General features: G+C 39.5%; 1 protein-coding gene across 1 annotated transcript in view; it reads left to right on the forward strand.

Annotated features, from left to right (window-relative positions):
* Positions 1-14,258, forward strand: part of sos2 (SOS Ras/Rho guanine nucleotide exchange factor 2) — a 60,051-nt gene that overhangs the window by 29,521 nt on the left and 16,272 nt on the right. Inside the window, exons 3-9 of the mRNA XM_002938126.4 lie at positions 5,004-5,135; positions 6,986-7,150; positions 8,001-8,207; positions 8,858-9,001; positions 10,390-10,500; positions 11,764-11,862; positions 12,472-12,599. Of these exons, the coding sequence (XP_002938172.3) occupies positions 5,004-5,135; positions 6,986-7,150; positions 8,001-8,207; positions 8,858-9,001; positions 10,390-10,500; positions 11,764-11,862; positions 12,472-12,599 (986 nt within the window). The remainder of the gene's footprint in view (positions 1-5,003; positions 5,136-6,985; positions 7,151-8,000; positions 8,208-8,857; positions 9,002-10,389; positions 10,501-11,763; positions 11,863-12,471; positions 12,600-14,258) is intronic.

Below are 14,258 nucleotides of genomic sequence, written 5' to 3' on the forward strand. Positions count from 1 at the left end.
GAAAATGCATAATATTGGGGCTGCACTCTATGCACCCCTTTTTTTTGCCTGCACCCGAATGAATGGGATACGCTCGGGTGCAGGCACATGTAGCCGATATACGCATGAAAACGCGTGAGAATGCAAAGTCTCGCGTTTTCATGCGTATATCGGCTACACGTGCCTGCACCCGAGCGTATCCCATTCATTCGGGTGCAGGAACAAGTAGCAGGCGTAGGGCTGAATTTTCGGCAAGCGTTTTTCCACTTGCTGAAAAAATCAGCCCTACGCCTCGTGTGGCATCAGCCTAACCCTTGGCAATAGAAACTACCAGAGCAATCTTAGCACCTCTGGACCTTTCTAGAACAACTGAAATCAAATGGAATAAAACCACTAAAAGCAATCAAAGAACAATAGTTGCAATGAAATCGGTAAGAGCCCTGGATCCACCAATGTCACTGCAAAAGCAACCTTTTTGGGGGCACTAAACACACAATAAAGAACAATGCAAAGATAAAACACCATAAAATCAGTAAAATCCAATAAAACCACCTAAACCAACAGAAGAACAATAATTGCAATGAAATCGGTGGTCAGAGCCCTGGATCCACCAACGTCACTGCAAATTCAGCACCAAATAGCAATAAAAAAAGTTACAGTGCAATAGAATAATTCAAAAACAGAAATCAATTATGAAAATGCCAAAAAAACACTAAAATGCAACCAAATAAATCAGATAATTATAGAGCAAGATCAGAAATAAAGTTTTAGTAAAAAAAAAGACTGCCAAAGAAAGCAAAGAAAGAAAGAAAAGAAAAGAAAGAAAGAAAAAAAAAAAAAAGTGTAAGTGTGTGTGTAAGTGTCTGTGTGTGCTTGGGAAAGTTGTAAATAAGTGTGTATGTGTACAAAAGTGTAATAATGACAAAGATAGAAGAAAAAATGCAAAAAAAACAGTTGATATAGAAATAAGCAAAATAAACAGTGGTAGAGAGTTGTAGTTCAGCTTACCCAAGGCAGGCAGACGATCAGGGGCGATCAGGGGCGATCAATCCAGCAGGAAGGCAGCAGGGGAGCTCCATCTTGTCTGAAGTGCGCAGCAGGAGTGAGGAGCCGACAGTAGGCGGCGCTATTTAAAGGGACAGCAGTGGACACGTCATCAACGCGTGTCCACTGCTGTCATTGGCTGGCGACGCGATCGGTGCGGCTGGGGGACCCGGATCGGTGAGTATGTTCTTCATTGCTCGTTGCCTAGGGGGATCTGAGGGGTTTACAAGCGCTGCGCTGCTTTAAAAGCGAGCGCAGCGCTTGTAAACCCGACAGTGCCATTGGACGTAGATTCTACGTCCCATGGCACTTTGGTCCTTTAGTGCCTTGGACGTAGAATCTACGTCCCATGGCACTTAAAGGGTTAAAAAACACATTAAAAGGCCAAAGACCAAGCACAGACCCCTGTGGTATTCCACTACCAAAACTGGTCTAATTAGAAAATGTTCTATTTACCAGCACTCTCTGCAATGTATTCTTTAGTCAGTTCTCTGTCCAAGTTTAAATGTTATGTTCCAGGCCAATATTTCTTAATTTGAGCATTAACCTTTTTTGTGGTACTGTATTAAATATTTGTAGCAAGTTGATCACATCCACTGACACAACAATATCTAGGTTTCTACTCACCGCCTCATGGAAGGCAATTGCACAATTACATTTGTTCTTCATATCTCCCTCGCCTCTAAATGGGGGTCCTAAACACAAAACACAAACACAAAGGGCTAGCTTGGTTCTGCTGGACTGCTGCCAAGGCTTGCATTACATTCTTGGCAGGACACATTGTCTCACTTTGGTTTAAGGCATTAAAATATAGGGAATAATTGAATAGTAATATTTATTCTAGGAATAGTTTGTGGTTGTGCTCTTTGCAGCCCACAGTCTTATTTTTGTTTTTCCACATGTCTAAAAAGGTTGGAGACTGGGATTATATAGCTTATTACACCACTGAATTGGAGATAGTAGCTATAATTAATCTTGCCACATTAGGAATGCCTCCCTGTTACTAAACAGTGCTTCATGACTGTCTGATACGTAGCCTCACTTGCAGCAGCCTGTCTGTGTATATTGATCCAGGAGAGCAATAGCACAAAAATGTGTAATTTGCCATTTCAACCACAAGAGAGAAAAATATTCTGTCTGATTAATCCTAGGTTTCATCAAAACTTTTATACATAAATATATACTACTAGATAATATCATATACTAAATAATGTGATCCCTAATTCACCTCTTAGCAAGGGGTGGCCCCCCCTTTTTTTTTTTTTTTTTACTTTACATTCTTTAATACTTATTTGTTTCAACTATACAAACTGTATACAAAGCATAAAATAGAAATGGCACAAGCTCACTGCTATAATGATCTGGGCACAATGTTGTAGTTAAACACACCATCATAAGGAGCGCAGTACAAATGCAGAACGTTTGCTTATTTTGGTGAGATCAAGATTTCAGTCTAACCACAGACTCTTATCACATGATGACACCAATTAAATGTAGATAGGAGCACCTTACACTTAATATGGAGAAAAAGTATACTACAGGGAGTGTGCAAGATCTAAAGAACCAAAAAATTGGTATATTGATATCAGATTTGTGACAGTCAATGAGTTAAATAAAACGTTACTTTTAAAACTACATCTAAAATAATGTATGTCTAATTGCTCTTACCCATGAACATAGTGTACCCACAGGGAATTAAGACACTGTAATTGGCAATGGGCTGCAATAGTGTGCTATTAATATTCGGCATTTTATAAAGCTCGGGAAACCGCGGAAAGCGCGTCAGGCTCTTTTTTAGCTTTGGGTAGATAGGCAGGCTGTCTGTGAACCCAGCTGATACTTGGATGTATATGGGAGGTGGGTCTTGAAAGGTGTTGATTGGGGACTAAGGGTTATAATCTGCACCAAATATTACTAGCACACTACTGTAATAGGTGTAGATGTAGTATTAAAAGTTTTATTTAACTCATTGACTGTCACAAATCTCATATATCAGTGTGAGTGACGCATTTATGGATCGCTTGGTGGTAACTTTCCACAAACCATTTTTTTTTTTACATTCATCGTATTATCACATCAAGATAATAATGTCATCATGTAAAAAAATACACATAAAACAACATAATATCAGAGTACTGAAGAAATTATGGTGTAATAAAAACTGACCATAAAACCAAGTGTCATGTGCCCAGTGTGGTATGTTTATACCAGTGTTATATGTATCTATCAGTGTGGGCAAAGGGATATATTTGGTGAGGTATGAGATGGGCTATATCTGGCTGATCTGATCATTACACCGGATCGATTTTTGGCAAGATTTCTATCAGACAGGCCCACTGGAGGGCCCTTACATGGCCCAATAAGCTGTCGACTAAGTCCAGAAGCTTAACAGCCCATGTATGGCCACCTTTTAACACAGCTGCATTTTATTAAATAGTGCAGTGCTGTCCAACTTCTGTGGTACCAAGGGGCGGAATTTTTCCAACCTACGTGGTGGAGGGCCGATAATGGAAGCCAGTTTTGACCACTCCCCCTTTTGAAACCACACCCACTTGAAACCACACCCGTGTTATCACATGACCATACCCACATTAATGGTTGTAGTACAGCAAAAACCTGCCATTCTCTGCCTGCCCTACCCTGCCTGTGTGCGCCATAATCTGCCTTCCCTACCATGCCTGTGTGTGCCATACTCTGCCTTCCCTACCCTGCCTGTGTGAACCATACTCTGCCTTCCCTACCCTGCCTGTGTGTGCCATACTCTGCCTTCCCTACCCTGCCTGTGTGAACCATACTCTGCCTTCCCTACCCTGCCTGTGTGTGCCATACTCTGCCTTCCCTACCCTGCCTGTGTGTGCCATACTCTGCCTTCCCTACCCTGCCTGTGTGTGCCATACTCTGCCTGCCCTACCCTGCCTGTGTGTGCCATACTCTGCCTTCCCTACCCTGCCTGAGTGCCTGTGTGTACCATACTCTGCCTACTGTCTGTACAATAACTATATATTAAAAAAACTTTTTAATTGCAGTACCACCACAGTATATGTTCTTTTTGTAGTGTGCAGGGATTATTTGTGGGTTTCTACTGCTCCTACAGTCTGTCTGAGGTGTGAACTGGGAAACAATGTGGGTGATTACAGCCTGAGCCTGAGGTGTGAACACTGCAGGGGGTGAACAATGCAGAAACTAAAAGGTGTAAACAACACAGGGGATTACATATTTAAACAATACAGAGGGATTACAGCCTGAATCTGAGGTGTGAGCAATGCAGGGGGGGGGCAGTTAATCTCAGTACTGATACCATTTAAAGCTTACACAAGAGTAAGCCATCAAAGCAGCCAGACAGGTGGGGGGCCACACAGAGGGGGGTCGCGGGCCGCATGCGGCCCGCGGGCCGCCAGTTGGACAGCACTGAAATAGTGCATGCCCTGCCTGAAGAGAGATGCTGTTACTTAGCCCACTGTTAACTAATCCGTGATATGAAAAATAAATATCAACACTCAATTTTTTCAACTTCTCCTGTGTTAATTTATACCATTTATCCCAAATTTTACACACTGAGCTGCCCCCCCCCCCCAGCCACCAGGGTGGATCCCACAGTTAAAAATTATGTAAAGCAGTTGTTTTTAATCACTTGCAAGGATTGTGAAAGATGCAGTGGTGGATCTAATACTGGTTGGGCTTGCTTTGCAGACTTGTTCTGCCTAAATGGTGGTGACATTTGCTTGATTTTAAGAAAAAGGAAACTGGTACCAGAGCAACTGAGAAATCATTGGAGCTGCCGCTCTAGACTGTATGCCACAAAATGGCGATTGAATTTCTCATTGACCCGTTTTAAGCAACAATTTGAAACTGAGATATACTATACTTTAATAAGCTTGGATATTGTATTTAATTACTGAACCCTGTATTAAATGGTTTCAGTCCTGGTGCTTCATGTATTTTAACCTAATCTAATGGTTTCTCCATTTTTTCATAACCAGGAGCGTGTCCAGAAGACCTTTCCGCATCCAATTGACAAATGGGCCATTGCAGATGCTCAGTCTGCCATAGAAAAGCGCAAACGAAGGAATCCATTGCTTTTGCCGGTTGATAAAATACATCCCTTACTGAAGGTGAACCAACACTCATTTTTAGATTTATATGCAACTGGTAAAATTACATAGATAAGTGACTGACACAGACATGATTTATTGCACTGTCCCAGATTCACTTGAATAGAAAGGGGCAGTTTCTGTGTTCCCTGCTGGCTGAAAAGCACAGTACCTGCTACTGTCGCGACTTTTTCGTAGCCATTACTACTTTCTCGTAAATTGTAGCGACTTTTTCGTAGCCGTCGTGCCGAGTACGAAAGTTTCGGATTCATTCAAGCTTCAGTAACGTGACTTTCTTTGGGCCAGGTTGGAGCTGCAGAGTGCCATTGAGTCCTATGGGAGGCTTCCAAAATCATGCAAAGTCGCAAAGGTTTGCCCGCCGTTTACGAGCGCACAATACGAAAAAGTCGCGACAATACTCCATTTCAGAATGTACTTTAAAGGAACAGTAACACCAAAAAATGAAAGAGCTTTAAAGTAATAAAAATATAATGCACTGTTGCCCTGCACTGGTAAAACTGTTGTGTTTGCTACAGTAACACTACTATAATTTATATAATAAGCTGCTGTGTAGCCACGGGGCAGCCATTCAAGCTGGGAAAAAGGAGAAAAGGCACAGGTTACACAGCAGATAACAGATAAGTTCTGTAGAATACAATTGCGTTTTATCTGTTATCTACTATGTGCCTGTGCCTTTTCTCCTTTGAATGGCTGCCTCCATGGCTACACAGCAGCTTATTTATATAAATTATAGTAGACTTTCTGAAGTAAACACACAGCTTTTACCAGTGCAGGGCAGCAGCACATTATATTTTAGTTACTTTTATACACTTTCATTTTTTGGTGTTACTGTTCCTTTAAACTCTTGCAATGAAGCAATTGTAGTTTCAAGAAGTATGTTATATGGTGGTCTGCATGTTGTCAGTGACCTTTAATACAACAAATTCACTTGTAACAGTTTTTTAATATTAACTCCCGGTTGTTGTTTTTTTTAATGGTACAGGTATGGGATCGCTTATATGGAAACCTGTTATCCAGAAAGTTCCAAATTACGGGAAGGCCATCTCCCATTGACTCCATTATAAGCAAATAATTTTTAAAAATAATTTCCTTTTTCTCTGTAACAATAAAACAGTACCTTGTACTTGATCCCAACTAAGATATAATGAATCCTTATTGGAGGCAAAACAATCATTCTGGGTTTATTCAATTCTTAAAGGATTTTTAAAAGATTTAAGTTATGGAGATCCAAATTATGGGAAGATTCCTTATCCGGAAAACCCCAGGTCCCGAGCATTCTGGATAAAAGGTCCCATACCTGTAGTAAGAAAACCCTAGATTATTCCTAAATATTCCAAAAATATGATTATAATAAATGATATTATACTTAAATGGATCAATGGTAAGTAAACTACTTACAGAACAGACTCTGGCCACACATAAAACAACATGGTTTGGCAATTTGAACAGTCTCTGCTAAATCCAATCATACCACATGTGGGGCCCCTATTTAATAAGTTTAGTTCCACTGATTGATCATAGTTACTCTGTAGGGTAATGGGAGATAGCTCATAGTACAAGTTGATCCTGGGACTGGTCCGATTGCTATCTTGGGTCAAGAAATATTTTTTTTCCTTTCTGTGGCAAATTAGAGAGGCTTCAGAAGGGTTTTTTTTTTTAGCCTTCCTCTGTATCAGCTAGCAGTAAGGCATGTTATATATAGGCATTTAAGGTTGAATTTGATGAACAGCCTAACTTACTATATGGAGTGAATGCAACATAATAATAATAATAATAATAATAATACATCTAGGTGTTTAACCAGCAAATATTCCTTATATTTGAGTAATATCTTTTTTTTTTTCTTCTAGGAAGTACTTGGTTACAAGATAGATTACCATGTGTCACTCTATATTGTTGCTGTGCTAGAGTACATTTCTGCAGACATTCTGAAGCTGGCTGGAAATTATGTCTTCAACATCCGACACTTTGAGATCACACAACAGGACATTAAAGTGTCCATGTGTGCGGACAAGGTAGGATGAACAAGATGGCGGTTTCTGCAAGAGCGGAAATATTGCTGCTAAAGAAGCATTCATTCTACTTGCCTCCAAATATGTGCTGAGATAGCTGTGCATTATGTGTTAAATTGCATTAACTAGATATCCAGGGAGTCTATTGCATATTGGTTTTCTTACCACGGGGAGGTTATTTAAAAAGCATTTCAGATTTGGTGGATTGATTCACTTGAAAAGAATGCAATTAAGGGGATTGTGTATTTATGCTGACACCTTGGAGTAGTTGTAGGAAACAAGACGGCTTCTACAAGTTGTTTCATTATTTGTGTACTTACGTATACTAAGCAATTCAATGTTTCTTCTACTGAGCAAAATGTTCTCCTGAGATAGTGCTTTATTTCCCTACTGTCCTTTGTCAATAGAGCTCACTTACGAAATAACTGCAAACCTACACATTTGTTAACTGCAGTGTTTAGAGATGGGACCAATAATTTCTGACAGCAATTAAAAGAAATTTATTGTGCAGAAAATTAAAAAGCTGCTACTTTTTTCCTCTAGTAATTTGCCTATTGATTTGTCTAGGACCACTTCTGCACAACCTGGTATCAGTTCCCACTGGGATTTTTAGTGCACAATACTCTTTTATATCACTAAGGATGTAAGGCTCAGTATCAGTCTTGTATCTCTTGCAAGCTGCGCCCTATTTACCTTAGGTAGGTTAAACATATATCTTATGCACTGGAGGTCAGTGGCCATGTCAGTGCCTGCCCAGTTTAATTTAAAGTGTTTTATAAATTGTTGTCCTTCTGATTTCGGACAATAAAAAAAATTCCTAGAAAGTCTTTTTGATCCTTTTTTTCTCCACCAGGTCTTAATGGATATGTTTGACCAGGATGATGATATAGGCCTTGTTGCCCTGTCTGATGAAGAGCCCTCTTCCACAGGGGAACTCCGTTACTATGAGCTGGTTCGAACAGAGATTGCTGGAGAGCGGCAGTACCTACGTGAGCTGAACCTGATCATTAAAGTCTTTCGTGAAGCTTTCCTTTCAAACCGAAAGCTGTTTACACCCACAGTAAGTTAGCGCTCTTGGATTATAGTTAGTGTTAATAATATTACCACATTGCCACAAAAATCTTCTCATTGTGCCTGTACCCGAATGCATTGAATCTGCCCCGGTGAAGGCACACTTAGCTGATAACTGCTAACTAATGAAAGACTTGGTGTTTGTTGGTGGGTACCGGCTGCGTGTGCCTGCACCTGGGCAGATTCAGTGCTTCCGTGTGCATATTATCTGCTTATCTGCAGGTTGACAATACACCCAATATGACCTTACCCTAATGGCACATGGAGCTGAGGATCTGCAGATGAAGAAAGTGGATCCTCAGCCCTGTGTGCCATTTGCCTTGGCTTTAAAGCATGTTGCTTTTTTTAACCTAATGCCCCTCTATTCGTGCATGAGCTCTTAAAGGTTAAATTTCTACTAAGAGCCCTGCTTACATCTTGCTTGTTTACTTTTCCTTTTATTCTCATTCTGTTATAAGGATATTTAAAGACAAAGCAACTAAGATAACATTAAACAGTGAACAGTTCAAAAGATTGACTTTCTGTGACACCAAATTTATTTAGATCCAGGTTTGGGGAAAAAATTATTCATGCTTCCTATAGACTATGCTTAAAATAACAATATTAATCATGCTTTATTCTCTTGACATCGTTACTCAGGACATTGAAACAATCTTTAGTAATATTATGGACATCCATGAGTTGACAGTGAAGCTTCTGGGTTTAATCGAAGACACTGTTGAAATGACAGATGAAAGCAGCCCACATCCGCTGGTTGGAAGTTGCTTTGAAGACTTAGCTGAGGTAGGGACTTTCACTTTTTTGTGCATTCCATTACAGTGTAGGGGTAATGGACCTATGTTCTGAATGCTCTGCTTGTCTGTCTGAATTAGTTACAAGCACCCTTTTTAGGACATGATCAGATATCCATTTCATATACCAGAGGTCCGCAACCTTTCTTACTCGTGAGCCACAATCAAATATAAAAAGACTTGGAGAGCAACACAAGCATCATAAAAGTTAATGGAGGTGCCAAATAAGGGCTGTGAGTGGCTATTAGGGAGCCTCTATGCACACTATCAGCTTACAGGGGGCTTTATTTGGTAGTAAATATTGTTTTTATTCAACCAAAACTTGCCACCAAGTCAGGAATTCAAAAATAACGACCTGGTTTCGGGGCACTGAGAGTAACATGTTGCTCACGAACCACTGGTTGGGGATCACTGTCCTATATGCTCAGAAATGACATCTTCTGAACTCAATTATGTTTTTTGGGAATGAAATTGCACTTATTTACTATTGTATCCTAAGCTGCAGCATATTGCCATGTTGCTGCAATATTGAATGTGCAATAGAAATCAAGGGAATGTGATTCCTTGGTGCATCTGAGAGTAGCTGGATTCAGTTTTTTATGGCATACACGAAATACTAAAAATTCGCACAAGGCCTTGGTCAGAGATTAGAATATTCATAACACTGTTGGTAAGTGCAACAGAAACATAAATAATATATTTATATAATAAAACTCTTATTGTGATAATTTTATTGTTGTTGATGTTGCAATATGTTCCCTATGCACCACTACCCTTGTAGTTTGAAACCACACTTAGCATCATGAGTCAGGAAGCGGCTTTACAACCTAGCCCTTCCTAAAAGAACTATATGAAAAGACTTCAGATGGCACATAATATGAATAGAGAAATTAAAGAAAACTAAGTAAGACCAAAACTTTATCAGAATGGGCTGTGTGACCCCTGTAATGATTTGTTTCTTTAATCAGCCTCCTGTAGTATATAGATTTTCACATACATATTTGGCTCCAAACCCCTTTTAGTATTCCAGCATTATGGCTCATATTATTATGAGCTATCCCCTTGCTGTAGTTCAAGAAGCAGCCAATGAATACAAACTAAATATTTTCAATCCCCATTTTCCATTTTGGGTTCCCTTGGGCATTGAGTACAACAAATTTGGAACAACGGCATTAGTGTCATTGTGCCAAGGCTGTTTGATCAGGATAGAAAATCGGAACAAAGGATGAGCCGGTTCAGGATGTGCAAGTGAGCCATCCATGTATGTGCCCATTTTGTGGGGTTAATATTAGGAGCTGCTAGACCTGCAGTTCTTTTTTTCAGTCATACATATTTTGCTTATTTGCCTCCATATAATGGTGTTTCCTATTTATTTTTTAGGAGCAAGCCTTTGATCCATATGAAACATTATCCCAGGACATACTTGCTTCTAATTACCAGGAGCATTTCAACACCCTTATGTCCAAGCCTTCTGTTGCCCTACATTTCCAGGTGAGCTGACAACTCGGTGGCTTTACAGCTTTGGAATCTTGTGGCGTCATATGCCCATCTATGCATAATCTATATCAGTGGTTCTCAACCTTCCTAATTTTGTGACCCTTTAATATAGTTCCTCATTTTATGGTGACCCCCAACCATAGAGGAGCGGTGTCTCGGTTCCTAAGACCATTTGGAAATATGTGTTTTCCGATGGTCTTAAGCGACCTCTGTGAAAGGGTCATTCGACCCCCAAAGGGGTCCCGACCCACAGTTGAGAACCGCTGATCTATATGAATGATTGGAGCTACTTTGAAAACAGCTACAGATTCCTTTAATAGAAAGGAAAACTGACCTTGTTTTGGTGAATTATTAATGCATAGAGCCATTTTATTTCATTATTGTATATGAAATAAGCAGATACAGTAAATGTTTTTATGCAACAACTTACAAGGGCACTGCTCTAGAACATGTGTTTGCTTCAGAGGATCCTGCAATCGGGGTGCACAGTATGAAACATATGGAACATTCACAAGCTGTCAGGATATCTCTGCTCTGGGAGCTCTGTGTGCCTTCTAGGTAGTTTGGCAGGGTTGTTCAGACAAATCAGAGAGCTGTTTTGTCAGCACAAATGCACTGATTAAATGTTCCCTGACAGAATGATAATCAAACAGGTGTTATTGCTGCTTAAGGGCAAGTCTTTCTTCTATTTAAAGAATTCTCAGATTCCATCACTCCTTTGGTTGAAATGTACAAAGCAGGTTGCTCTAAGCTAAGGTGACCAAATTTTGAAAGTGAAATCCGGGGACAATATGCACAGTTGCGGCGCGGCAAAAAAAATTGCCCACACCCATTTTTTAAAGCCACACCCCCATCTTTAGATATAGCTATATATCTGTATAGATTTCTATCTCTCTCTCTATATATATATATATATATATATTTATAATATATATATATAGCAGTGCCTTCAACTCCAGTTCAGCAGCTATATATACAAACGGGTTAATATGCTGTGTTTGTGTATATATATTCAATGAAAGGGTAGTGTCCGGACTCTTTGGTGTCACAATTATGGGCTAATTTTGAAAATAAGATTCCCTAATAAATCCACTGTAATTTGCTGCCACTAAAGTTGCTTAGCAGTAATACTGAATCTTATCTCATTGGATGTTTTATATCACACTAAGTTGTCTGTGTATTTGTACTGCATGCGCCCTGTCTACCCACATTTAGTTTCAAAGTCTCAAATCTATCTCTTTTTGGGTCCCATTTCAGTCTATAGCAGAAGGATTTAAAGAAGCAGTCAAATATGTCCTTCCACGACTCATGCTGGTTCCAGTTTACCATTGTTTGCACTACTTTGAAGTATTAGAGGTAAGGACTTTTGGGGTGTGAAATGTGCAAGTTTGTAAATCAAACATTACAGAAGTAGTGTAAAGCTGATGCCTTTATTGGCTGACTAAGCTGTCATTTGCATTTTCAATATGGATCACTGATTACTGACATTATCTTTGAGGTGTGATATTCCCAAGTTCCATGTGATTTTTTGGAAGCTCAAAACCGTTTGACTCTGCAGGACAATTAGGGTGAAATCTGGGTTGAATGGCTATTTATGGTCTGTTTTCTCGTGGCTCTCTAGCAGGGGCAGTGTTTTGTATGGTTCTCATCTTAGGGGGCAGCCTTGGCAGTCATTGGACCACAAAATCTGGATTTCTCCCAATAACTCTATAACCCTCCGTCATTAGGCTTAGTCATGCACACAAGCTTGTGTGGCCTGTAGTCATTAGGATTTAATTTAGCCATTTTGCATTACATTTTACAAATTATTTTAACCATTTTAACAAAATGTTTTAACCCAACTGCAACTAATTTTATTGGTCAAATTTAGAAAGTCTGTGAAATATCCGACTATAAAGGATATTACTTTCTTGAAAAAATGACATTGACATTATTACTATAAACATAGTGTTTTTGTTTTTTTAGCTTTTACAAGAACGCAGTGAAGATCAGGAAGACCGAGAATGCTTAAAACAAGCAATTACCGCCCTCTTGAATCTGAGATGTAGCATGGAACGGATTTTTAATAAACATTCGCCACGCAGGAGACCCGGGTAAGGCACCTGTGTCCAAAGCCACTCCGGCCAGAATAAATTCTCTCGGGTGGTAATGATGTGAGTGATTGGTCTGATAGTTGCCCATTATATCAAGAGACATGCAATAGGTCAACACAGCATTAAGGAATGTCAGGTAAATCTTCTCGAAAATGGAAGCATGTACAGAAACAGTATATTGAGACAATGTAAAACATATTGCAAACTGTAAGACATACAGTTGAAGAGAGTTAAAGATGTTTTTATGTGAGACACAGAAATACAAACTTATTAGAGTATATATATGGTCACAAAAATGGGTACCTGTTTGAAAAGAACGTACTTCAAAAGGTGAGGTAACATTTAATGAGAGAATGTTTTTTTCTTTATGAAACTGTCCCAATTTTATTTTTTGGACTGGATTTTGACATTTTAGTATTTTTACTGCATAAACTAATAAAATAGTTTTGGGTTTTTTTTTTTTTATTACAGTATCCTGGAACTTTGGTGTTACCAGGGTGATAAGTGTTTAAGGAGTAAATATTTTGCCTTGTTGTGTTGGGTTGAAAACCCCAACATACTGTTCTTCGACTTTGGCTTATTCTTCCGCTTCTTCCGTTTCTTCTTATTATTCTTAGCGCCCCCCATTTTCTAAACGCTACTCCTCCTACAGGTTTAGGGGTACAATACCCAAACTCCCCACACTTCTTCGCCCTATAGTGGGGCAGGTTTCTTGTGCTTTTCTAAGCGATTGCGCCCCCCCCCGTTGTTTTGTGGCGCTGCTCCGAACACCCCAATTTTCCCATTGACTTTGACAGGGAAGATTTTCAAACTGCTGCCACGCTTACAGCTGTGAAGCTACACTCCCCATACTATTTGTTTGTTCGGGGGCTCAGAGTCCTTCCCACTACAGATAAAAAAACTGATTTATATTTCAATTAGCGCTCACGCTCACCCAGTTAAATAGTACGTTTGGGAGCTTATGCCCCAAACCTTTCGCTTATCACTTTTTTCTCTCTTCGTTCTGGGGAATATATGCTCATATGTAAGTTCAAAATGCAGGATGTTCACTCACCGCTTCCTTTTGGTGGCCTGGGTGCCATGCCCCAGACCCGCAGCATGGGGAGATTCAACTGCAATAGCCAGCACAAAACAGCATGCACTCATCAGACTCCAGGACAGCGGATAAAAATTCAAAAAAGCTTTATTAAGGATAAAAACCCAACATGTTTCGTGTGACTGCACATGTATTCATAGGTACATGGAATAGCAATCTTCTCTCTACCCTGTTCTTAGTTTGCCTTTTTTTTTTTTTTTTTCTTAAAGGGGATGGCATTCTGAGATTCATTTAATTATTTTTTTTTTCTTTTTCTTTTCTTTTTTTCTGATAGCCTGTCAATTCCCGACCCCCCCCTCCCCCATGACTTTTTTAAGGGATTTTATTTAAAGGGATGGGATTTATTTATTTATTTATTTTTTCTGACTGACAGCCTGTTAATTTCCCCCTCTGACTGACAGTCTGTCAATCTCACATATTAATCATGGCATATATGCATGCCAATATTAAACATATTAATCATTAAACTTGTAATTGATATCAGGATAAACTGTCTGCACTAATAGATGCTTACACTGTTTGTATTAATGGATGCTTATACTGGTTTCACTGCTTTATTATTG

This window comes from Xenopus tropicalis, chromosome 8 (assembly GCF_000004195.4).
Source record: "Xenopus tropicalis strain Nigerian chromosome 8, UCB_Xtro_10.0, whole genome shotgun sequence".
NCBI lineage: Eukaryota > Metazoa > Chordata > Amphibia > Anura > Pipidae > Xenopus > Xenopus tropicalis.